This window comes from Megalops cyprinoides, chromosome 5 (assembly GCF_013368585.1).
Source record: "Megalops cyprinoides isolate fMegCyp1 chromosome 5, fMegCyp1.pri, whole genome shotgun sequence".
In the NCBI taxonomy this organism is placed as follows: domain Eukaryota; kingdom Metazoa; phylum Chordata; class Actinopteri; order Elopiformes; family Megalopidae; genus Megalops; species Megalops cyprinoides.
In genome coordinates this window covers 17458937-17486546 of record NC_050587.1, presented here as the reverse complement: position 1 = coordinate 17486546, position 27610 = coordinate 17458937, and the positions used below count along the sequence as shown (strand labels likewise).

Here is a 27610-nt window from a genome sequence, read left to right as displayed (position 1 = left end):
AGTCTGCTCAAACGATGCGTGAACATCCTATTTACAATAAGAGAGCAAAACAGCACTAACAAAGGGCAACATTGTTATTGCAACACAACAAACAAAAATGCAGAAAAAACAGTCACAAATGCACAGTCACTGAGATATACTGTAAACTGAAACAGTAGTCGTCTGAATGGGAGAAAACATCGATTATGATGAACGGTAACGCGATGACCCAGAAGCTGAAGAGCACAGATCGGATTTCTGACTCTGCAGGAGACGGTGGAGGTGCCGCAGACCAGCGCAGTCTGTTTGGCTGCCCTAATGGCCGCTCCAAGACACGCTGTCTGCTCGTCTGGACCTTTACGAGAACCTCCTCCGTGCTGTTGTTTTGCGAGGCCGCCTGCTGACCTTTGGTATCCCTTTTCCGCGGCTGTCTGGCCTGCGGTGTGTCCTCCTGCCTCGTCTGTGGCCCACTTATCACGGGTGGAGTCAACGAGCGCGCCGACACAGCTGCAGTAAACCAATGGTATCCCTCACTTGGACCACAAATCATTATTCCAGATGCTTACAATGATTTCGTCAAAAAAAGCACTTGTGTACTACTGCTGGAATACTAAGACTGGAATTGTCTAAAAAGTCATTCTGCTATGAGGATAATACCAGGTGGTGATGATTGCCATTTTATAAACGAAATTATTTTGATAAAATACACACATGTAAAAATACATAGAATATCAGGCCCTTTGTTAGCTGTCTACATGAGGCTCTACTGACCCAATATGTAAATGATCAGTTCTGTCATGAACAACTTTTGGGCCTGACTGATATGGGCAAATATAGATGGCGGCTGACGCAAAGTCAGTCAGAATGATAGCATTATTTAGCATTTTTGCAGTTTAACTGTTTCGCAGAGCAATGCTATAATTGGTAACAGGAAATTTTCTGTCTTCTCCCATTACAGTATAGGGGGGATGTGACACAAATGTTGTTATGAAGCCAGAGACTTTCCAGTGGTAAACGAGTCATTCAGATCCGAGGGACACAGCAGTGGGGTGGGTGTGCAGGGACTTGTCAGGATTCTGACGAATACAGGCTGTGTGTTCCTATTACATCACATTCACCTATTATCTTTGTTATTCACTGTAATGGTCCCACAGGGAGCAATTTTCTTTCTCAGTAACACAAGTAGAATCTCTTCAAGTATACTTCTTTTTTTTTCCTCAGAATCTTTCACTCTCTCTTTCTTTAGCTGTCTGCATATCTCGGGCTCTCTGAATTTCATGCTTTTTCTTCCTCATGCTCTCGCTGATACAATTCAAATGCTTTGTGGGTAGGGAAGATTACATTTGCTACCTAAGGATATCTGTCAATAAAGCTATGAATACAGTACATACAAAAAGATTTCATGATGAGTGTGAAGAAGCAGTAGATGACACATTTCCCTACCAAAGCCTGAGGAACAGACAGTCACAGTGAAGGCCTTCTATAATTCAATGTGCCGATATGTGTTAGTATGTGCTCTCCGTTATTGTCGGGGATATTAATGGCAATGATGAACAATGAAATAGTAGCACATAAAATAATATGAACCGTCTCAATATCACTCTCTGTTCCCCAGGCTGAGAGAGGCAGATGGTCATATGCTTCTGCTTTTCTGCAACCCTAGGAGCACTGGGGCCTCCTCTTCAACACAGAGTTCTGGGAATGTTAACTAGAGCTGCAATACATATTTTCGGAAACTGTTTTACCAATGTGTTTGTAATGTTACATATAATATAATATAATATAATATAATATAATATAATATATTTTGAGACAGTGGGAGCGCAGCCCATTGGGGGGGGGGGGGGGGGGGGGGGGGATTCAATTTTCATGTGTGCACTACACTTACTGAAGATATTAAAGCAGGAGGTTTGTTAGAATTCCTTGTTCTTTTTTAATTTTAGATTTAAAAAATGGAAATAGTTTGTGTACAAAATGACAAAATATTTTGTACTATAATTCCTCAAGCAGTTTTACTCTGGAACTTGATTCAGGCTGCATCTGCAATACATCTATCTGTTGTCATCTTGCATTGTGTCATTTTCAACTACTGTTACACAGTTATGTAGCATTCCATTTTGTATGTGTAATCCAACGTGTGATACATTGTTTCTTGTATTTGATGCTACTCTAAAGCTTGTCTGCTTGTTTTAGATGGTGGTGAAATGAATGTAAATACCAACCTAAATTGGCTGAGGAGAATTAGAGGGTTCTGATTTTGCCATGTTATGCCCTGGTGGGCTTCCATAGATGCATCCATAACTTGTCTTTTTGGAATGCTAACTAATAATGTTATTCTGCTCTGCATGCGTTGCTTGTTTTTTTCCCTCTGTACTTTGGGGATGTTTTTGTAAAAGTCATGCAAGGCAATTCTTGGAAGTTTATCACATTTGACAATTCTTTTTCTCTTTCTCCTGTTCCTTCTCCTTCTCTCACGCACTCATGCTCACACAAACACACACACATGCACGCACACACACACACACACACACAGACACATGCACACAAAACCACACTCTGCATGTCTTTGTCTCTCTCTTATGCTAGGAATCTCAATCAGAGATCGAAAAATGCTCACATGCCCTCCATGAAATGGAATCTGATTCGTTAATCTCGGGTTCAGCACACATTCTTGGGCCAGCAAAATGTGGTTTCGAAGAGAGAAGAGAGAGGGAGACATTAAAATTTTGGATTAAATCACTGTCTGGAATGAATAGACAGGAAGCAACATTTAAACTTTGCTCCGTTCTCCAGACAGCTGTTTGGAATCAATGTTTACCCTCCCGTCCCTCCAAACATCCCCATGTGTCTCCTGAGAAAACGTGAAATGACTGGCTGCTTTGTGCAGTCCCCACAGGCATGTTAGAGGACAAATCCATCAACTCTTCTCTGTGGACTGTGTAGGCTATGTGTCGTGTAACTGTACTGTGTAAATAAAGATCTCAGGGTTTTGAAATAAAGGTGAGGAAAGCAATAATGTGACAGTGTATGGCATTTGGCAGGAACTGTTGCAGAAATATAATTTTGCGTTAAAACACTATGTGTACAACAGCCCTACCTTCCAAGATTCTTAACAAGGGAATATATACACACATGGTTAAAGTATGCTGGTTTAGGGTAATTCAGTTCGGCTGTTTATGTAATTACTCACGCATCATTTACCCTGTATTGACGTGTGATGAAGGCAGGCTGCCCGACATGGAGAAGTTGTTTTTTTTTAATTTAATGTCACAATTTGAGAAAACAAGTTAGGTAAATAGTTTGCAGTAAATCACACAAAAATAGATGGCGCAGTTTATTCTTTACTGCATGGCATTAACAAATGGCACATTAAAGCCGACTATAAAATAATCCTGATGGAACAAATTGAGGATTTCTTACCATTGTGGTTCACATGGGGGCAACAATGTAAGATTTTCTGCAAAGATACTGCTCTGTACAGGTGCAGAAAAAGGTAGCTGTTCCAGTTCTAGGCATGATATACTGATAAACTGTAATGTAGTATAAGACCTATCTGCAGTTTGCACCTTAGTAATTCAATATCAGCTCCTCTGTCTGTGTAGCAAATGTTTCTTCTGCCTTAATTTAATATCAGCTTTTTGTTTTGAATCTATTTGATACAGTTAAAAATATTATTTTCCCCATCATGTTCTGCAAACATTAGACACATCAGAGACCTGAAACTTGAGTAAATTTTGTCTATGTTATAACCAAAAAATCAAAAACAGATACACTTGAATATTTTAAATTGAACACAGTAGGGGTTGATTCCTGGGAAAAAAGTGGTGGAAACACCATAGCATATTTCCTTAATGGATGAGCAGCAAAACTATCCTAACACTATTAAGCAGAGATTTCTGTATAAATGTGAACTACAGCAGATTCAACTGAGAACTACTCTAAGTACTTTTATAGAATGTGTGTGTACTCTGGCAGGTTTTCAGAGGTTTTAGGTAAAGAGGTCTTCAGAATTCATTCTGGTATAATAATGGTGTCCTCTCATTGTTGGGAACTTCCAGGAATGAACGTCAGTTTGAACTTGAAACAGTCCTTACGTCATAGTGATATTCCCCTGACACCTTCTGAAGGGTGAAATGAATAGTCCTTATCTGTTCTCCCCCAGATCATTTATTAGAGGAGGTTCTGAACATCCAAGTCCACATCTCACATGAGACCAGAAATAAAAACTTGGCGGTACATAGTCAAATCAGCCGTGTTTTAGACAGTTTCCATATTTCTTTAATGGTGTTTCCTAATGTGCTTGCTAAAGGCTATTGCTTGTTCAGTGCTGTAATGCCACATTGGGCTATGTCCATAGTCATCTCTGCAAGGGAGCATCCATACCCGCTGGACCTCTTAACTTAGACAGTGTGGAGCCCTTGGAGAACTCGACAGAGATCTGTCACACAAAGCTATTCTGAATCCTCATAATGATCCAAAGCAATCTGAATCAGTGATGGGTAAGCCAAAAAGAACTTTAGCCGAACCAGTTTTTTTGCTGTCCCCAAAACTGGAACATGTTCTCTTTGCTGGTGGCTGATTTTGATGTTCTGTTCTCTGTATTTTTAGGTCAGCCTAAACAGTCTACATGTAGCAGAAAGCAGAGATGGATCACCATTCAGAAAGTCAGAAACAGACATCCGTCAAACTTAACCAAAGAATACTTAACTGTAAATTCACTTGCAGTTTTTGAACTAGGCTCAGTTATCATCCAAAATATTTCTAGAACCAGGCTCATGGGCTCGTGTGTGGTTCTGCTTGGTTCTCCCCATATTTTTCCAGCATCAGACCTAGCACAAGTAGGAATGAGTGTCTGTCATTTCAGTCATGTCATTTTGTGGTGTGGAATGAAAACACATATGCTACTTTGCCCCTGTAACAAACAGATGGTCAATAGCCTATTGATAAAAATTAAAAGGCATAACTAATTACACATTAGAAGGTATGCCCAGTTAGAAAATAAATCTTATGAATCACACCTATCTAGTAAAATTAAAATACCATTGGCTCACAAGCAGTTTGAAGAACAAAAGAAGAAGTGGTCTGAGTTTGTATCAAAGTCTTTCATTCGACATACTAATGCTGGCTTATTGCATTTATTGCCAAAGAGCAGCAGTTATTGGACTGTACATATTAAATTGTGACTGTCAGTGTTACAGTTGCAGTTTGTGTCACCTTTTTCACATTTTACAAATGATCTAAAATAACAAGTGTTTTGGAAAATAGTTAATATATGTGTTCCAACAGGAATTAGGAGAGATGCTTTTCTGAAATTAGTATAGTGCAAATTTGTTGTCTGTCATTGCCTGTCATTTGAAGTGGCAGTTTCAGCACTCCCCTAGCACAGGGAACCTCATTTCAATTCCATAACTTGTGTGTTCTGAGGCAACGGATTCTCTCATGTCAAGTGCAATGATGTGACAATTTTTTAAATTATTAAATTAGAATTGGTGTCCTTGCAGTCTAATAGATAGGTTTTGCTGATTGGCCAGAGGGGTGTTATGAACATGCTCAGCTGTGCTTGTAAGGCAGCACTTGAGCTGTAGAGGATATGACTAAGAGGGCTTTCACTGAGGTAGATGGACTGCAGATTAGAAGTGATTTGCATCCAGGCTCTGAACGCCTAAATATACCATCCAGACTGGAAGCTGGTCAATATCTGAGTGATGGAGAGCGAATGAGGTTAACCTCTTATCCCTTGACACAATTCGTCATTCCTCTTCTCTTCCTGTTATACATTCAGTGAGTACAAGAAAGATGGTGGATATTTCAGACATCCATAAATTCAAATCTTAACAAATTATTATTGTCTGCATTTCTTGGATTAGTTCTGCCATAGCTATTGATATTCTGCTATGATGAATTGCGCTAATAGGTACATCATTATGTATGCTATTGTTTTTGTTTTATTTGGTGTTGATGGGTCACAAAATATGGCTGCCATATTGGATGTTTTAAATGACTCATATTCTAAAATTACATAGGCCACAACTGGAACTGCCTTTACATATCTGGACTTGTAATGTAAGAACCTGTATGTAAAAAATAGATTAAGCAGCCACCTCTTCAAAAATAAAAACTAGTAATAACTGTTTTATTTAATTATGTATTTATTTCAGAAAGAGCCACCAACTTTCCCCCAGTCATTACACTAGAAAAGCTTGAATACACACTGAACAGAACATTCCCGTGGGAATGTACACAACACTGCAATATTATGCACAATGTGACAAGCGAAAGTCAGACTCTTTTCCTCCCAGACAGAATGTCACAAGCTCACGCTTGTATGGACCCTTAAAGCAATCCAACAAAACAGCTGCAGCATCTCAGAGAGCTGCAAATGCTGTTTCTGTAAACATTTCACCAAGCAAAAATTGCACATAAACTTTGCAATGCTCGCTAGTAATCACGCTAATGATAAAAAATGGATGAATGGATTAAAAAAAAAGTCAAATTGCTATTTATTTCTTGTCTACAGTATATGTGTTGTTTTGGCTGATTTCTGTGGGTAGAGAGCTGTTGTTATATTACATGCATGTTTTCATTTTAGCCTTTATCTTGCTGTTTCACACAGGAATCCCAGCTTTTCAGTTTATTAAAATGTGCTGAGGAAGCAATAGAATAGCAAATGGCAAGTGTGCTATAACTTATTTGATACTAAAACTTATTTCATATTAACTGGTCACATTTCTTGTCTCTGGGCATTTATTTCTCTTTTTATAGCCAAAAAGTCATCATAACTTTATGCATTCGTGTTAGATGTACATGTGTTACTGATGTACATGTAGTACCACGGCATTGCGAATTTTCGTTTCGTGATAGCTATCCTATGGTATACTATGCAGCTCGTTGTATATAGATGTCTATTGTATTTCTGTTACAGGGATATTAAACTGTATTTCGAGAGTTCGTTTTATAAGACTTGACACCCTGCAACTTGAAACTGCTTGTGATTAGACCATAACAGCTGGCATGCGAGAGGACTTCTCCCTGCCCCAGGAAGATGATGTCAGACTTGTTTACAGTCGTTATGGTTACGTTTCTCAAGCAGTGGTACCAGGGGAGGAACTTTGACTTAATCAGGTTTTTATCTGAGATTAACGGTATAATTAAACAAAAAAAACATTGACATTACTATTTAAAACATATATAGTAAGTTAATAGGCCCCTAATTTGATATTAGAATGAATACTGATGTGTCTGTGGGTAATCAGTCGACTGGAAAATGTCTTTTGGACAACTGGGTGGAAGAGGTGAGGTGGAGTTTCATCATAAGCGGATCGTTAGCATGCTGCTGTAACTCAGAATGAATGTTAGCCTCTTCCGTAGTGTATAGCATAAGATAGTCGTAAACCAGATTTTTAATGGGTTGTCCAACGTGAAATGCGATGAAGTTAAGCGCCGGCAAACGTCAGTCTGTTCTACACGTTGTTCTGACACGTTGCCTGTAGTTGCCTAGGTAGCTAACGTCAGTTTAGTCAACTAATTTAGCTAACGTAAGGTGTAGGATGATATCGTGTCCTGTTTTTGATGTTGGAAATGATCCTTAAGTGCCTACTTTGCTATAAGAATAGCTGACCTGTTACTTATATTTGTGTGGTTGTATGTGCGTCTATGTGCTTGTGTATGTTTCTGATTAGCTAGCTAGCTGCCTATCTACGAGAATGCCAATGTTGGAATTTAGGCAAGTGTGCAACAGTAAGACATGTCATCTAAAACGGCAGATTAGGTGGAAGGATAAGTGTAAAACAACGTCGTCAGAAGCATATTCTGGTAGTGTTATTTTAATTAATGTTAATCCAATAAGTATTTCCTGATGGACTGTATATTTGATACAGCAGGCAACAACTAGTTCACTATGCAGTGTTCTATAAATGATGATTTAATAAAATGAGGCAACTCAGACCTACACGTCCCTTGAAATGCTGCTAGTTCTTTTATTTTTAGAAAACATTTTAAACCAAATAAAAAATAAGGAGTACAAATTCCTACCTCTCCTTCCACAGCACACACCACTATACAAAATCAGATTTTTCTTCATTCATAGCAATCCAGGAATAGCACAAATCTGTCACATGCTGTCTTTTTGTTAAAGATTATTCTTATAATTGCATTTCTTATCCATCTGTTTGTATTTTTATTTGTTAAGCTGACTGGAACAATTACCGTCCAAAAGATGTCCTAGAGGCCAAGTCAATTTGTGCTGTGGGTCAGACCAAATCATGGGCTCTTCAGTAGACTTGTGATTTTTGGGTCATTTAAAGTGCAGTGTCTTGCTCAGTTGTATTACCTGAGTTTTAACTCTGTTGCTGAAGCTTTTAAAGCATACCTCAACACGGCTGCATACTGCCACTTCAGTTCATCTTCAGCCTTTCAAAACCCTCTCTCCTTTTTTATTTCTAGAGGGCTTGCGCACCCCTGGACAATGAGGAATCCAAAGATTTTATTTGCAAACATGGACATAAAGGGATTCTTTCTGTGGATCTGATATCAAAGATTCAAGATATCAGTACAGTGAAAGAGGCCTTCATCCCTCCTGTAGGCCCAGGGGTCAGGCAGAGGGGTGGGTATGAGCAGATACTCCACAGAGGATTCCACAGGAGCTGTGTGATTTATCTTAGCTCTCCGTGTCTCAGTAAGACATTGCACTCAGATGATTATGACAGCAGTGTTAGCACAACCCAAATCAAAGGATACCTTGTACACAGATGGTATGTTTTACACCACTGGCATATTATGTTGTACAACTACAATGAAAATGAATTTCTTATTCAAAATGTAATTTGGCTTCATAAAACTGCAGGATTTCAAGGTTCTGTCTTTGGATGAGCTGATGCTTTCTCAGATGTTAAATCAAAGGATAACAGCAACAGTTCTTTTCTTGACCACACTGTTTTCATGTTTGTTTTTTTTTTTTTTTTTGAAAGGGCTGAGAGAAGAAATTCTAGAAAAATCCCTGTACAGGACAATAAGGTTAGTGGCCTGTTTTCATTACATAAAGTTTTATGTAAGGTATTCTGTTGTTTTTAGCTTTTACTACCTTTCATCTTAATAATGTTACCACATTCTAGCCAGTTTCATCTATGGTAGAAAAGCCTTTTCATGACAAGTAGCTGAATTAAGTAAGGGGGCAAATTTTCACATCTCGGTCAACTTTAAGGATGCATTCATATGAAGTTCAACAGTAAAACATTTGCCTGACAGGAAACAGTAGGAAGAAAATGATGTAAAAATCTGCCAGGGCAAGTCTTGGTTAGCTTTATAGTTCAATTAAAACTTCAGACATTTAAATGATTTTTCTAAATGTGCATAGCAGTGTGCCAAACAGAACAATCCTGAACAACAGAGTAATACACATTTAATATTAAAAGCCTGTGTTGTTTATATTTGGACATCTTGAAGAGAATGGTAGCCTGAATGATATAATTAATCTGTTATGTAAAACAATTGTAAACCCTGCCATTGTGCAATAAACCTTAAAATCAGACATTGCCATCTTTGAAACAGATGAGGATCACTGTACACTTAATAATTAATTTTATTTATTTTAAATTTATGAAAAACTAGCAATATTACACTCTGTACACAATTAAAAGTAATAGGTGTACATTTACAGTAAAAGTATATCCCTCTTATTTATTTAAAATGTAATATTAGATTTAATGCTATAATTTCTCACTAAAATAGAAACAGACTAGGAAAATACCATAAGGTATAAGGAATTTTAAAAATAAAATAGTATTAATTTTATATATTTGTGGCTTACACTGCAAAACATGTAGCAGAAGATTACTGACCCTAAGGTTTCTGATGCCATATGGTTGTTTCACATGTCAAAAATTCACCAGAAGTATGTAAACAACACTGGATTTTTCTGGATGTGATATCACAGAGTCGTGTTTCTCTTAACCATAGCACAGAAATTCCATTAAAAAACTTACACTCAAAATGTATAAAACCAAAGATGACATTGTTTCATATTATTTTGAAGATTAAAAAACTTGTTATGGTCTCCTTGTTTGTCAATGGTATTGTAGCACAGCGTCAGGTTTTTGCTCTTCAAAAGAGATCTGCTCTGAAAATCGAAAGAGTAAACCTTTGTAATATCATTTTTCATAGTTTCATATTCAGAATCCTCACATGGAAATGATCCACTACCCAGTATAAACACCAGGCTTACCTTCTTCGGCTTCCTGTTAATTTTATGTGTTGACCTCAGATTTTGCCTAACCTCAAATGCTTTGCCCAGATGTGTGCCAGTGGGATTCTGTTACACCAGCATTTTGGCTGTATTTTTCAAAACCCAAATTATTTGTCCACCCTTGTCAATGATTGTGTGTGGCACGTCTGTACTGTGTACTGTGGCCTATGGCTTTTATGAGCACATCTTACACAGTTCAGGGAAAGGGGGTGTGCAAGGCCACCTGTAAACCATGTGTGTTCTTGGGAGGGGGGTGAAGGTGTCTGACTCCTTTCTTTACTTACGTTTATTGTGTTTACTTCTTGTGATGGGAGGAACAGATGTGTCTGCTACGGAAATTTATACTGTGAGTAGAGAGAAGACTGTGGGCAGTGTAGCATGGCTGGGTTTCGATCGCTGGTCTCCTAGCTACCACAGCATCTCCAGCTCACATGTGTACCCAGCTGTACTGGAATGCCCTGGTCTCTCTTACAAAAACATCTAATCAGAAAGCTAAAAATATATGTGGCAAATTGGTGTAATCTTATTGTACTTTAGGCAGTTTTGAAGGACTCTCGCCTTGTTCCACACTCAAAGTCTTGAAGGGGCACTCCACACACACACACACACACACACACACACACAACACATTTAAAGTTGTTATTGTATGTTTTACAACGTTTTTAATGAATCACCAAACCAAGCTGGTCTATACTGTAGAGTGTACAAAGTCTCTGTAGTCCTGTGTGTAGTGTGTGTTGCAGACTTAGAATGAGTCATGCTTTATCCAGAAAGTGTATACATATTGTATTACCTAATTTTGTAATGAGTACAGTTTTATAAGGGCCATGACTAGTGGTGATAATACTGGGAAGGGTAGTATTTCTCAGTCTGCGGTGTTTTCCATGGCAGCCTGTCTTCTCAAGTGTGTGGAAAAAGGCCAGACCAAAATCGTAACATATCCTTGGATCAGTTCTATACTTGAGAAGAAAAATTGCTGTAGAAACTAATTTGGAAAGGCATTGATGATAGTTGTAGTGATGAACATGGCCTTATTGATTACTAGCATACGAAATTATGCATTTCTGTGTACTGCTAATACATTCATAATTACTGACAGGTGACAAGCACTGAGGTTTCTACAGTTTTCAAAGTAAATTATGTTCTCATTTTTGAACATTGTTGCTTTTAATGCACTATATTGTCTTACTTCACATATGAACAATACGCAGAAATGTGCAAAACCTGTTGAAGATGGCCTAAATTGTTTTTATATGTATGAGCTATTCATTTCGGAAAATCTGCATGACTATATGAATGTGCTGAATTCCCTAAATTCCGATTGTTGTGTAGCACACTGAGAAATAACTCATTTTATCAGCACTGATAGACAGTGGTTAGCCCTGAAAATTAGTATTGTCTCATGCTGGTGTTTTGTATTTTCTTTATCCAACAGTGAGCAGGTGCACAATGTATTTAATCCTGGTCCTCCTAAAGCAGAGTTTTTCTCAACCACAAGAGAGGACTTTAAAGTCCCAGGGTTTAAATCCGTCCCCCCATCACCTTCCAAGGTATGTATTAATGGAATATATAAAAATAGCAACTCATTGTCTCTCAGTAGCTGGTAATGTTGGTTAAATTGTTTCTGTAATTGAGACACTTGGCTGTAATTGTAAAATACTGTATATTACTGATTGCCTTACTTGCACTTTGCAATTGTTGTGATGTTATAGTGCCCCAGGTATACTGTAAAAGGAAACATTAAATATGCTTTTTGGGGAAATAAACTGTCTTTGCATGTTGTCCTCAATAGGAACATGACTATAAAAGGGAACAAGCAATTTCCTTTTGGAGTGAGAACCATCAGAAGATACAGGTAAGTTTGCCGTGACGCATTTCAGTTTTTTCCATTATTAGCCATCTGTTAGCGGCCCATATATTTTTTATTAAAATGTGGTAATGCATTGAAACTGATTTTTTTTTTTTTGTTTTAGCAAGAATAAAACAGTACAATAGCAATGAGCACTTATCAGGTTTCTTTTAGTTTTCAGTTTTCAATGATGTTTGTCTTAATGTTCCATTAAGGTTTGACTGTTTGATTATTTGTTTGCTTAGCAGACTATTATTTTGAACAATCTATACAGTTCACATTTTACACATTATCTATTCAGCAGCCGAATATTTACTGAAGCAATTTACATGAAGCACTTTTCTCAAGAGTACAACAGCAGTGCAGAAGTACCTTTGAATAAAAACCCATCTCCTTAACCACTACGTCACAAATATGTGAAAACTTAGCTATATTTTTGTGTGCTGTGTTCATCTAGTCACTTTGCTTCCCACATCCTTTTGAGACATCAGTAAAATGTTACAAGCGTGTTAAGACAAACCGAGAGCTACAAAATCATTTCAAGTCTTAAATTAAAGTCAGAACCCATTTGGCAATCTAAGTTTGCATAGCAGACACTTATCCAGGGTAGGTTAAAATGTTCATAGACCAACTTCTGGAGCCTGTAAAGCAGGATTTAATTGCCAGCAGGTAAAGTTAAGTACCTTGCACAAGGCTACAATAGTGTCATCCTACCCAGGATTCAATTTGACAACTTTGAGGCCATGTATATACACACTTGCTGCTTTAAAGTTGAATATCATGTTATGTAAGACTGCTCACCACAGCTTTGTGTTGGTACATACATAAATGTGTTTATGATATTGAATATGCAGCTTAAATAGCACTATATTCACCCCACAATGACACATTGTTGAGAGCACTGTGCAAGTTCTATCAGTGAAATGTACCAAAGCAAGTAATCCAACCTATTGTATGGACACGGTATATTTTAAATTGCTTTACCTCTTGAATAGAACTGCATGAAACTGTCCGCCACAGTGATCTGTGAATTTTATGACACTGTAAACATGATACATTTATGAAATCCGCATATAGTATCAAAGCTGAGTTTTACATCTTAAACCCATTTCAAAATAGTCAGCCTCTCTGACTGCTCAACATTCTAAAGACACCAAATTCCTTTGAAATAGCTACAAAGGTGATCGGGTTGAGTGGCATATTTCTGTATTTCTTGCCCTGTGTATCCAAATTTTGTCTGCTTATTTTATGAACAGATGCAGTATTCAACGGAATCAATGCATTGGTACAATAAAAAAAAGAGCTGACTTAAAACCCTCAACTTGCATGGGAGCAAACATAGGTACTGAGGGATGCCGTGGTCAGGCCCCGGCGTGAATAAACTTCTGTATCCACCATGACAGAAAAGAGGAAAGCGTTACCAATAACTGATTTTCTGCTCTTCTTTAAAAAGAAATGTCAGTTGGAAATGGAACTGATTTGGTCAAGATCTGAGTTTGTACAGGTGCAGATGGCATGCCTTGCTTCGAATGCACCATGGAAATGTAAAAATCATCCTGTTTCTTACCATTTACTTCGGCAGCACATTCTGTTAATATTATTTATTAATTATTTTACTTTGATTTCATGATAAATCTTCACTGTATTTGATTTACTCAGGAAGCAGTATCAGTAGTATTGGGTACTACTGTGTGGGGCACATAGTGAATACACACAGAAAAGCTATACTAACAAAGGTATCGATTCTTGCTCTGAGCAAGAGTAACTACCATATTGGGTCCAGGCATGGCCATATGAAGGAGCAAAAATGCACTTGTGTGTTTAAGAGGTCTGTTGCTCCAAACTGCTGAAAGTCTGTTCAAGCCATCTTCACACTTTCAAATTTTGTTCCAGTTTCATTGTGGTCACCTTTATATTAATGGATAATTGACAGAAAACAGAGCATGTGCATTAAATACACCCATGTAAATCACTTGCCAGATGTGGTCATTTTAGTACCGTTATTTGTGGTGTCTGGCCACACCAGCGCCACATGTCAGATGTGGTTTCAAATAGCCTTCCTCTGACAAATTTAATTAAATTCTGTCATAAATGTGAATTAATTAAGCTAACTATGAATGACTTCATAATAGTTCACAATGAGTAATTTTGATTCTTTACTGTATTTGCGTTAATAGAGAAACATCGTGGTGCCAATGTGCTTGCCTTCGCTGTTGTGTTATTTGTTGTGTGTTCACCTCTGCTTATGCAGTTGCACATGCTGCGTGTTGCTGCAGCATGAATTACTGTATCTGACTGCTTGAGAACCACAGTGTATTTGTCTGCTTGAGAGCCACAGTAATGACATGGTCCAAATAGCTAAGTAGCTTAACACATCACACATGTCGTTTTCATCAGTGGTTCTTTAGAAAGGAGTTGTGAACGTGAGATGGTAAGATTGACCTCTGATGGCAATTCCTCAATAGTCAATTACTGATATATACTTATGTTAGTGTTAACTAGCTAATTTAAGTTCTGATTTTTTCAGATTTCTGTTATTTCCGGGCTTCTCAAAAGACATTTTTGCAGTTGGACAGTCTTTCTATATGAACTTGGACATGTTGAATGTCTTGCTGATTTCTCATCATTTTGAAAAGTTGTGGAATAATGTTTATCACTATTTAATTAAAATGAAATTTGATTCAGAGTGATGACTTTGAACTGAACTGTCCTTTTTCAGGGTGTAACAGCAGTGAGAACCATGGATACTCCATTCAAAAAGAACGCAACCTTCAGCACACCAATCAAAGAGTGCCTTGAAGATTCTGTGCCGTACACATTTGCTGATCATCCAGATATATGAGCCCCAGGCATAGCATAAATACATTGGTTTACTGCTTTTGAACAGTATCCCATAATTATTGTATAATTTCAAATTAACAACAGTGCTCCAATTCTATTTGTAAGTGAATTTTTTAACAGGGCGTGCACATTAATGACAAGGGAAACTACAAACACTGTAAAAGAATAACTGTGATTACTTGTCATTATTCATAATAAAGAGTCTTATTGTGTGTTACAGTGCAAATTCAATTTATATTAATTCAAGTGTTTAACCTTAAATTCAAATGTAAGCTTTTAAATTATGTAAACATGGGTCTTGCTGTGACCAAAGTCAATTGACCAGCACCCCACCAACACCCTACCCCATCATATTTGCTTTGTCAAAAGTGATCTATTACAAGTCTGCAGGAAGAGGGAGATAAAAGATGAGAGTAAGCTTTCTGATCTGAGTCTGCCATCATGGGTCATAAAACAGAGTCATCCATTGGGCCGGGCACACTGAGAGGGGTTTATGTCATAAGTGAGCGGGGGAATTTGTCATTTCACATCTGCTGCAAAGTGAAGGTTTGTGAGACTGCCTGAAAACAAGCATTTTGGGCATTGTTTGTGGTCACATATATTCATGAGTGTATTTCCAAAGCCGTAGGTTTGACAGATTTACCACTGTTGATTAAGCTGCATTGTGAGTGTTTCGGCACTTATGGACTGGTAGATGACCCTTGACTTTGCCTTAGGTGGAATCACAAGTCCCAACCACATGTGGTATAGGCACAGTAGATTTATACACAGCTCAGTGTAGTTTCACATACAATATATGGACCTACAGCTTTATGTTTATTTTACAATGTGTCACAAAGATGTGGGCACATGCAAGCCTGGCAATTTTAAAGCAAGAGTGACTTCTGATTTCCTGATACCTAAAAGTTAAACATGTTGCAAGTGTTTACATCTAACATCCAGATGTACCTGTCCTTGTAAACATTTAAAAATATTTTATTTTGAGAATGGAGAAAAGAGACAAAATTGGGAAAAAGCTTAGAGAGATAGCTTTATGGCTTTAAAGAACAAGGTTTCCTGATGGTTTATACATTTTTGTATAAACTAAAATGTAGCTATCCCCAGAAACAAAAAGAAACAAAAATGAGAATTAAGTGCCATCAACAATCAGGTTTTCCAAGTGCACATTTTCCCTTGTATGTGCAGGTGATTCTGAGAGCCAGCTAGCCATATGGTGTGGTGATAGGAAATGTAATTAAGCAGAGAGCTAGCTATGTGCAATGATTGCCTTTTCTTCAATACACCAGGAAATTGTGTGCTCAGTGGCAGGTAGCTGAAAAGCGATCAAACTGAAAAGTTCAAATATGTTCAAACAGTGTGGGCAAAAAGATTTCGCCTCCTTGACCAATGTGGCTATGGTTAATTAACTAGCTTTTTGTTGTGTTTGTTAGCTATTTCGCTGGTGCCCTATTGTAAAAATTTGATTCAAGTGCAGTTTTATGCTGGAGGGAACAGAAAGCTATATGGCAAATGCATAGCATCAAATAATAATAAACCATATATATTTGTATACTTTATTAGGGACCAAGGTGATATCAGAAAGCAAAATGTTATCAATTGAATACCATACATGAAAGGTATACTGTAAGGATCTCACACAAGCATTATATTGGTGAATGGATGGAGATGATGGAGACAAAATGCCATGCAGAAAATGTTTTTACACTTGTGGACATATAAGCAATGTTAGAAAAAATATTAGCTGGATTTTTCTGGAAGCTGATATATTGTACAGTAATTGGAGTGTAACAGTACAAGTGATGGTGGTCAAGGCACTGCTTTAATTCTCTTTTGGGTAGGCCTACATGAGATGAGAAAGTGTGAATAATAACATATTACTTTCTAAGTGTGTTATTGTTTGACTTTCAACTATTCTGTGGTATCCAAAATAATGTATTGAAAAAATAACACTACAGAGGTCGATGTTTTAAAAAGCAATAATAAAAAGATTTAGTGTACACAGCTCAGTTTTGTAATCCCCATAGTCAGGTGAAAGGCAGAGGAAAGGGGGCACTGCAATTTAACAGAGGAGCCTCCAACTTAGACATTCTGAGTTCTAGGGCTTTGAGGAGTTGCATAGCAACACTGGGGTAATGTGTTCAGTGGAATGCACAGAACATAAGGTTCATAGCAGCATTCTGTGTTACATAAGACTGAAGCTGATATAAGCAGCTTTAGGATGATCATTTCAGTATCTATTATACCTTGTGTAGGCTATTGCATGCTTTTTCCAGGATCACTTGTATAGGCTAAATGTTTACTGGATCATAGGGCTTCCTAGTGAGACAGTAGGGTTGTTCCATTTCTAAAGAATATACATGACTAATACTGAATGCCAGTACTGTGGAGTAGCTAAGAGAAGAACTATACTGAAGTTTATGGTCTTTTTATTTTATTTTATTTTATTTCCAGGATTGAAACACCTGTTCGGTCATTCACAATCAGCACCTCATCCATGTAAATTATACCTGAAGTTCGGAGTTCATATCTAGTTGTCATACTGTAATATTGTGGCCAAACAGTGTACAAAAAGAAAGACTGTCTGATTTGGAAACTAGATAAGCTGTTCAGGACAAGAGCATCTTGCTAAGCAAATGTAATGTGTGAAATAATGTGCCAGAAATTGCAAAAATCCCCAAGTGTTTATTAAATGACAAGACAACTACATTACAGTTCTAATCAGGAACACTATAAAAAGAATATCCTTAAAATAAAGTCTTTCTTTTCAAGTAAAATTAAAAAAGGCATTCACTCAAAAAACTAAGATGTGGTATTTAATCAGTTGCACAAGAGAGAGCAATTATTGAAGGATATAAATGTTAGGTTGTTTGTTATTTTAGTCCTGCCTTAATAGGGCAGAAAGTGAATGACTGCATCAGATTGTAATTTGTTACTTTTTCTGTTGACAGCCGAATTATGTTTCCAGGCAAACTGGTTCATTGTAGCATTGAAAATTGTTCTCAGGAGCTTGTGGCAGAAATAGCCATTCCGCAGTCATTAAAGTCACCATCTAAATGAAAGCAACTATGTGCTGTAAACTGTGATCATTCTTGAAACGTTTTTTTGGAAATTGTTGATAGTACATTAGTTTATGTCCAATGTCTGGCATGCAAACATGGTTGTGTTCAATTAATAGTTAATTTGAGAACTTTTTGTAATTACAGCAAAGACTGAGTATCATTTTTACTAATCCTCCCCTTATGCTTTCCTGGGGAAAGATAATTTAGATTAATGGATTCTTGGTAAAAGGCAAAAAAACAGAAGACATATGTTTAATAAAAAAGGAAATTTTGGCAGGTCTGTCAGAATTTTCAGGCAGCTGCATTCTTGCTGACACCGAAAGTACTTGCTTGAGCAATCACCACAAATATACAAAATCAAGACAAAGAATAACTATCCAATGTTTTACAAGGTTTTATCAACTGAAAGTGTTACATCATGGTGCACATACAAATCATTGGCATTTTGTTTTTTTTTAAGAATACGATTTACCAACTTCTTCTATTATCTCGGGGTTATTTGAAAAATCCTTGAGAAACCATTGCAGAAATATGACAGTTGGTCCAAGATCATCTCTTTGCTCACTCAGACCAATGATCGTACAGCAGCCTGACCTTTGAGAATTATTTGCCGCAACCATTGCTGAAAGAAGGAAATAAAAAATGTACCCCCACCCCACCAGAGTATATTCAGTAAAAATACTTAGCTGGGCTAAGTAAAACAGCCAATCATAATCTCTGTTCTGCAGATAAACATGCCTATGATTTATGCGGCATGTCTTTTGCGAGTGCTTTCATCCAGTATGCCAGTGTGATTGAGAGCTGTGTCTCTGGAGTCACCCCCAGACTGTGCCACAGTGTGCGAATCACTGGACCGCAGCGACACGCATTCTGTACTCCATAGCCGAGCTTTTAAAATGTGTCTCAGCACTGCGATGGCTGACTCTCTCTCACCCATCTCATTCCCAGCTAGCGCAGCCCTGGCAGCGCTGGTTTCCAGAGCTACGGCTTCCTGCGTGCCGCCATTCAAATGCCATCGATTTAGCAGACGCTTCCCGGTCATGGTGAAGCAGGCACTCTGTGACAGACGTTCATTCCGAAAGACAAATCCACTGAATACTAATATGACTTGTGTCAGAATGTGTGGGTTCAGTACATGCAAATGTTTTTTCCTTCTCTTTTTTTTTTGAGAAAAGAAAACAGTTTCTCCTTCCCAGAATGAACAAAGGTGACTATTTTTATGCAGACGTGGGTGGGTTTACTATGTTTATGCTCATCGTGCTGCAACATGACAAGAATGATGTATTTCGGTGGCGAGCTGAATGCACTGTTTTTTGTTTATGTTTCTGAAATTGGACACATTTTTCAGCCAACTTAGCTCATGTGACCGTGTGACCTTAAGCATTTGACTTAGACTGAGGGTTGCAACTCTTAACCAGACAGATAGAATTATTATTATTATTATTGTTATTATTATTATTAGTAGTAGTAGTAGTAGTATTAGTATTATTATTATTGTTGTTGTTGTTGAAAGGCAGCTCTGCCAAATCATATTTGGTTTTTCATTATAAATTTGTGGGGTTTAGTAGCTACCCCTAGGAAATAATAAATCTGCATCAATTTATCACACTGGCAAAGCTGCCAGGTGCTGATCTACATGTATGAAATGTGCAGAAAATATCAAACAGTCATTACTTTTGTTGATATTGTTGTGTGTTAAGAGCCAAGGCTTGGCTTGTTTGGGTGGTTCATTCTTCTTTGAAGGCTCTTCCAGTGATTAACACTTTGCCAAGATCACACTTATCTGTGCAATGGATTGCTCCTTCCCCATATTCAAAGCCAAGCTACCCACACAAATGCAAAAACGCATCAAAGCTGAGACTTTTTCTACCAGCAACTGTAATTTCCAGCCCAGCATAGGGGGGAAGAAAACATGTTCATCAATGCCTGGGGCTTTCACAAGCTGTTTATAGTGATAAAACAACATGCCTCTTCACAGCACTAGTGGGCAGACTAGATGATATGTGCAAGTATGGAGTGTTCTTTTTTTATACAGCACCTGAATTCTTCTACCACTTAGGTGCAATATCTCGCTTCCTTTTGCATTAGAAATTGACATGGGGTAGTTATCTAATCACACAGAATATGGCTGGCTGGGACATTTTTGTCAAGGTAGTGGTCAATAGGCAGGTGTGCCATCTTTGCTAAAACAGGTCTGTTCTACATGTAAGATACACAAACACATGCCGTCTGGTAAGGAAGAGGATTGTGCTCTGCATGACCCTTATCAGGCCAAAAAAAACAACACGTGTGTTTACACTGGGCTTAATTTAAGGAAACACAGACATCCTGGTGCCCAGCCATCCTTGTGCAGTACTTTAGGAATCTGCTGTGCCTGGTACTTCAAAGGGGAACTCCAGTAAAGGTCACCCAGAGATTAGTGAAAATTCTCATGTCCTCTGTCATAAAACATTCGCTGAGGCTCCACTGTCCAATCAGACGGTGTGGCAGTTGGAAGTGCAAGCTTTCCCCCAGTGATGGAATGGTGTTCCCATGTGGATTACCTAGCCATTGACATTGCACTGTATAGGTGCAGCAGGAACAACGGAACTCTGCTCTGAAAGGGGATCCTCCTAGCTCTTAGAGAGAGGCACCGCCCTTAAACTGGTGCACCCACGTTTCGCCTCAGTCATCCTTGAAACCAGGACCCTCCCATGTTCTGAAACGGGGGACACTATGTGGAAACAAATGCACCCCACATCCTGAATTCACTGCCAACTCTGGAAGGTAAAGCACTTCCCGATTACAGGCACACTCTGTTCCGAATTCACAAACGGCTCTGGACAGTGAATCCCTTGCTGACAACTGAGGCACCGGTGGAGACAAAAATGACCCAATGCAAAGTTAGAGGCTGTACAGAAAGGCAGCCTTTAAAGATTGAATGCAAAGACATCCAGATCTCTTCAGTATTTCCCCACATCAATGTTAATTGCACATGGCAAGAAAGTCAGAAGAAGTGGACCTCCAGAGCTGGACCTGGACACTGCATTTCTTTCCTTGGATCTGTGACGCATGCTGTCCACAATAGAAACCTGTTTTCTAATGACAGACAACCAATCTTCCTTTCGTGCTTCTCTCTGTTGTGACAGGCCCAATCTGAATTCTGTAGATTCTTCAATGCTCTTTCAAATTGTAATGAATAAATTAGCTTTATCAATTACGCCATTGTCTTGTCTGTAGTTTGTATTAACAAAAGGGGCTCTAACAGACATCAAAGATCTCACATTATTAAATTTGAGTGGTTTTAGAATTTTTAACTGTCCTTGCTAAATGAAAGGTGTCTCTCAGGGGATAGCAATATTCACAAGGGAATATTGCATAACTGGTGCCCTATCTGAGGACACTTCAGTAAGTATGTTAACTTGGGTTCTATCATGTGACTGTAGTAAGGTTATTGTCAAGGAAATCTGTAATGAGCATTAAACAAGTGGATCAAAGAAAAAGGAAAAAAAAGCGGTTGTCACGTAGTCAGTTACTTCTGGCGTGTTTAGAACACAGCAGTATTTTGTTTAGGGTCTGTTTTGGTCAGCCCAGCTGTTGTTTTTCCTGCCTTTGCATTTATATTTATGAAAGGTACCAGGAAGTGTCACTCCTTTGAAAGACAGACATTTAATTGTCGCTTGACATGCTGGTTGTCAGGTCAGGCTTAAATTAGTGTTGTGTGCTAGTGTCCTTGAATGTCTGAGGTACATGCTTACAGCTGTCTGTCAAAAAAGCTTTTGGACAGATGTAAAAGCCCCCAAACCATAATATAATCAATTTCCTCTGCTTCAGCTATGCAAACCTGTTAGTACATCATTCAAATTTCTCTGACACACATTCACACCCTTCACCTTTCCCACAAGGAGAGCAACAGAAAAAAACATCAAACTGCCAGTCTGACATTTGATTTACTTTTATTAAAATAAGGGGAGGAAAGCACATCTGGTCAGTTAATTAAGGGACATGGCAAGCCCAAAGGAGAAAGTCACTGAGTTCATAACTGTCACGAATATTCAGCAAATGATTCCTGGGATTAGAAAATTTGTGTATGGAAAGGTTGTAACTGCTGTGTAAAATTTCATATTTTACTGCTAAAATGGGTCATACATTTTTTACATTTTTCCTCTTCTATTTTGCATACATAGCTCTTATCCCATAACAACCTTTGCCAGCTTTTCTTACTGCCCCTGAATATGCCAGACTTTGCTATAATAACAAAACATCAGATTTTATTATTTCATTCATCAGGCAAGGATGTGCTCTGCTTTTGTCCTTGGACAAAATAACAACAAAAGATTTGAGTTCCAAGCCCCTGAAAGCCTTTAAATTTAACCTACAAAGAAAGAGCACAGCAGCTCAATGCTGTACATGTGAGATCTATTGATGTGCCGCTTTTCTCTACCAGAGAAAATGCAGCATAGATTCAGATGCTTGTTCTGTCAATCAGAGAATAATTCTAGACAGCATTCCTTTTGTCACTTTCAGATGGGAATAGTACAGGGTAGCTATGGCAACAGGTAATTTTTAGACTAAATTAATGCAGCTCATGGGAAGAGAGGTGGAAACAATTTATGACTTAAAAATAAATCAAGCTCAGACCTTTCTGATTTGCCTCTTTCTGACCCAATGGAAATATTTGCATTAATTAATGTGTCAAAATAAACATCAACTATGTGGGAGTGGCAACTATTGCATATGTGAACTTCTTGGTAGCCTTGGCTTTCATTGAATTGCTGTTTACATTTTTATGCATTTCAATTGAAATGCACTTCTAGAAAAAAAAACTATGTTCTTTCAGAATACAAAGGGAAGTTTCACTGTTTACACATTTGAACATGAGGTGAAACATACTCTGCAAACCAGTATGAGGCATTGATTGACCTGTTTTCTTACTACTAATTGAATGTGTATGTCAATTCACTTTTGATACATTTATTTAATCAAACCAGTTTAATCTATTGTAATAATGCCATTCACGTTCTTCCAAGGTGTTTGAGCATTATCGCCATACCGCCGCTGAAGCAGTCACCCCTTTTAACCTGCTGAATTACAGTGGATAGGCTAATGAGGCTGGGTCCCTCTCAACCCCGCAGTCCTGGGCTTCCTAATTCTGCCAAAGTGTCACTTGATTAATCACCCCTCCTCCCTCTGAAAGGTCCAAAGGTGCGGTAATGCCGGTTGATTCCAGCTGGCTGAAATCTCCATTACTCGAGACCCCACACATTTTGTCCCAGAGGTTTGTGATGGAACTGCGTTCACACAGTGACACGAGTAACGGACTGATGGCGCTGACATGGCCAGCACCCACATGACCCTCAAGACGGGATCGGCCGAGGGCCCGGCGCCTCATAACTATCCCAGCCCGGTGCAGGAGGCTGTCTGGAGGTTTGGGTCAAAGGGGAGGCTCTGCAGTGATGCCTTATCTGAAGCCACAGTAGGCCAGGTACCATGGAGCAGAGATTATAAAGCAGCCTGCAAGAGAGAGCTGTGGAATGGGTTATCAAGGAGATACAAATATAATATATCCAGATAATAATATATACAGTGGACTCTGTACATATGCAAACCTGTGAACAAAAAACAGTAGTATCATTCAGAGGAATGATACTACTGTTAACAAACACATAAATGGTTGTTTACTAATTAAATTGCAGCCTGCATGTCTGAGCTTCAGCTCTAAACTAAATAAGAGGCACCACTGCAAGCTGCAGATGAGCGATAGCCGCGGGTGGCACGCAGCAACGAACGCCATGGCTGGACGGCCCAGTGAACCTCCGTAATGCGAAGCCAAGCGAAGCAGACAGCACAACTGGGCGTCAGAGCCAAAGCCAGAGCCGGGGGGGGGCGGGGACGGGTGAGGGGGGGAGGAAAGGTCAGCAGTCAGTCACCTCTGAAATGGAATTTGATGGCGGAGATAGGGGCGTGCCCGGTGCAGCTGATGTCTCGCAGGTCTGTCGCACTTCCATTCACGGAGGACGGAGGGGCTGACGGGCCAGCGCAGGTAACCTTCCAGAATGTTCGCAGGGAGCTGGTGAAAGTGCAGCCGTTACGCGGGAGGAGAGAGCAGGATTCAGCCGCGCTGCAGAACATGCCGCCGTGCCGGATGATACCGCGGTGAATTTTTCCCCCGACTAATTGCCATGGCAGCACAAACCAGAGGAGGTGGGCGATGGTAATTAAGTGTCAGGCAGAGGGGCACCTGCTTTCCAACAGAGATGAGAAGATCTACATGTGGGCTTTCATTCAAAATTCGCTAATGCAAGCCGAATGACCATTAGCATTATGGTAATTATGCACTATTGAGTCAGCAACACTGGCATTGGAGCCTTCATTTCTTGTAGTTGGTGCTTCACATTTGTCACACGTTTTACAGTTCATTGACCATACCTGCTGTACAGTACGTCAGTAGCACCCATGTTAATGTTGGTGTACTGCACATGGATATTTCTCTCCTTTATTGTCTATCTATCTATCTATCTGTTAAACCTCTTAGGGCTATGTGTTGTGTTTACTATTTATAACATTTCCTTCTATAACATTTACTAACTGTATAAGGGTTATTGGTAATGTTTCAGATCATCTTCAGTATTATCGACGAATAGGACATAGTATTACAACTGGAAAGCTGTTGCGCTACTATTATTATTTGCTGGTTATGCATTCATCATGTAATCACATAGTGGCTCCACAGTGATGTAGATCTGTGGTTCAGGCCCATGCCCTGGAAATGGTGCTGCTCTGGTTATTTGGCTCCTCGACAATTTTTCTGTCATTGAGCTTGCAACAGCCACTGGATGCACTAGTAGTCAAAAAACAAAACTGTTAAATATACATACATTTATAATTATCAGCAATTAATATACAGACTCATTTTCTGGATGACTGAAGTTTTGATTTTTTTTAACTGATTCATTCTCAGCCTTACACATGATGAAATGCATATTCGTAAATTTAACCCTTTAACACATGAAGACACAGACAAAAGACATCTTTTACCAAAAGTATGTGTGATTAAGTAACACTCAATAACATCTGAAACATATTTTGATGGAAATTTTATAAAAAATACTGCATGAAAAAAACCCTTCCCTCAGCAGAATTGCTAAAAGAGAGCTATTTATGGAACAATGGCCAAGGGAATGTGGCCCAGATATAGCATCACCCGCTACAGCAGATAATTAAATAGTTATAACATCAACCTACTTTATCACCCCTGTTTTGCCCTTAACAGAATTACTGTTGATTTATCTTCCTCAAAACTGCTATACATTACTCAGACATAATTTGGAATGTTTTCTATAAAATACATTTGTACGCATCAAAAAACCTTAATGCAGTGCACAAAGAATAAGGCCTCAGCAACGAGACCTATGGGCAGTGACAAAACCTCTAGAGACAAACAGATAACAGATATAACAAACTAAAAATAACCATATATAACAAAAATAACCAACATGCATGTTTGCATTTTATTCAATTTATTGAAGAAAATATTTAGCAATATCTTGGATATACATATATACATATATGATCCTGTATTATGCCAGCATGGGACTTCACATTGACCTCGGTACCTGCAATGAGCCCCAATCACGGGTCCCACAGATAACTTTCATTACATTGTGCCTCCTTCCTTTACATACGCTGCATTGGAAATATTATTCATACATCATTGATTCCAAACACATTATACAAATCTTAATATAGAAAGCACAAAAAATAAGAATTTATCATTGAAAAGTCACTTCCAAGACAGAAAGTTCTTCATAAAAACTTCTTTACATTTTTGCAGTTCAGCAGGTATAAAACATACCTGAAATGACCTCTCTTTCTTCGAAGGTATCATTTAGGAAATATCTCGTTGTTCTGGTGAGAAGGGAACACCTTCAGGACTTATTTTAGAACAAATAAAACAATGAATTGTGCCGCTGTGGCCTCGGTGGTTTCTTCAACCATGGGCACATATCATCACCGGGATGCTCAGATTACATAGACATCTGTCTTTTCGCCCAGAAGCCAATATGTCCGCATTTTGCCTTTGCCCTGCAAAAACAGTAATCAATAAATACATCAAGAAGCACTGGGTTTATTGATCCACCAGAGTAATCAACAGTAAATACTTGAAAGCTTCTCTTCCTTAAAAGGTCACAATGAAGTTTGATGTATGTAAGGGAAAAAAAGTACATTGACCCTTAAATGCCATATATGTTCTGCTGCTTTTATTTTATTATTCTGATTAAAAATAAAACAATTAAATTTGGTCATTCTATGATGCATGCAAACAACAAAATTTATCAAGTAAATTCTGAAGCATTTCGTCACTAACACCAGAATTTCAAGTGATTTACTGTATCATTTTAAAATGACGCCATTAGACAATATTACCATTGATTGCCCCTTTAAAAACACAGCTAAGCATCTCCCAAAAGCCTCCTGGTTTTATAAGTAATGTGGCAACAATAAACTCAAACCTTTCCTGTGCTGTACAACAGTTTCATCTTTGTCCTCACCTTCATTTCTACATCTCCTCGTAGTTGGAGATCAAAATAACCAAACTCATCCAGCACTTCTTTTGTGGCTGATGAAACATGTATCTTCAAGGCTGTGGAAGCATCAATATGGAAGAGACAATCAACGTAAGTGCAGTGTGCTGAATGAAGCATGAATAAAACATGGGTCAACCTCCACACTATTTCAAAGGGTGACCCCATTGTGCACCACACTGACTTGGCACTTCGATTCAGTGTTTATTGTATGACTCCAAACATTCACGTGGCTCACTGATCATGAATGACCTCTCATTCTACATTCCGAGGCATAACATACAGCAGTCGGGGTGTCAGCAGCGATGTAAGACTGTTTACACAGGCTTTACTTACCCTAAAGAGTTCTGGTGAAGGCAAGTGCTGAAAAAATACTCATTGACCGTTTCTAGAACCTGGTTCTAATTGTAACTATTGTGTATGTGTGTAGAATCACTGTAACAGCCAATCATTCAGAAAGAAAATGCATCCCATGCCTGTTAGCTCATGAATATTCATTAAGGCTGCTCATCATCAGAGGTCTAAACAGCCAGAGCAGGAAGGAATCTAGAGTGCTAAGTCTTGCCGGAGACAAGTTTATCACTAAGAAGACTCTGCAACCTGCTTTTTTTTCCTGTGCATGATAAGCAGTTCTGATTGCTACTTAAAATGGTGGACAAAAGGTGTATGGCATTTCTAGTTAATGCATCGAGAAAGGGACATCTTGGTTTTATGAAGAACCTTTGATCTTGTTGTGATCAGCTGTCTCACATATGAGTTTCAACATGTCTGAGAGTTCACTTTGCTGAATTAAATCCTAACGATGGCAAAGCTGTAACCGTATCTCATCATTTAGCCATGTTGAGCTTTTGGTGTCACACGGACATACTTTGAAAAATTAGCAGGAATGATTTGGGGCAGAGGTCTCTTGCAGGAAATCGATCAGAGAATCAATACCTGCAATCAGTCACAATCACGATGCCAGAAGGAGTAGCAAATGTACAACACAAAGTCGGATGACCACCAACAGATGAAGGCCATTCCCTATATTACACAGGCTGCAAAAACTCTGGGGTTGATGCAAGTAGCACAATGCTAT

The 27610-nt window shown here is 38.6% G+C and overlaps 2 protein-coding genes across 2 annotated transcripts in view; one reads left to right on the top strand and one right to left on the bottom strand.

The window, feature by feature from the left end:
• The first annotated feature begins 203 nt into the window (after positions 1–203).
• Positions 204–14953, top strand: spag8 (sperm associated antigen 8). The gene is made up of 6 exons (XM_036528768.1): positions 204–353; positions 8422–8581; positions 8946–8991; positions 11655–11769; positions 12012–12074; positions 14788–14953. The coding sequence occupies exons 1-6, from the start codon at positions 204–206 to the stop codon at positions 14908–14910; spliced, it is 657 nt and encodes a 218-aa protein (XP_036384661.1). The 3' UTR covers positions 14911–14953.
• A 10582-nt stretch (positions 14954–25535) lies between these two features.
• Positions 25536–27610, bottom strand: part of LOC118777986 (atrial natriuretic peptide receptor 2) — a 69813-nt gene continuing 67738 nt past the window's right edge. Inside the window, exons 21-22 of the mRNA XM_036529268.1 lie at positions 26500–26591; positions 25536–26032 (exon numbers count right to left, since the gene is read on the bottom strand). Of these exons, the coding sequence (XP_036385161.1) occupies positions 25970–26032; positions 26500–26591 (155 nt within the window). The 3' untranslated portion in view covers positions 25536–25969. The remainder of the gene's footprint in view (positions 26033–26499; positions 26592–27610) is intronic.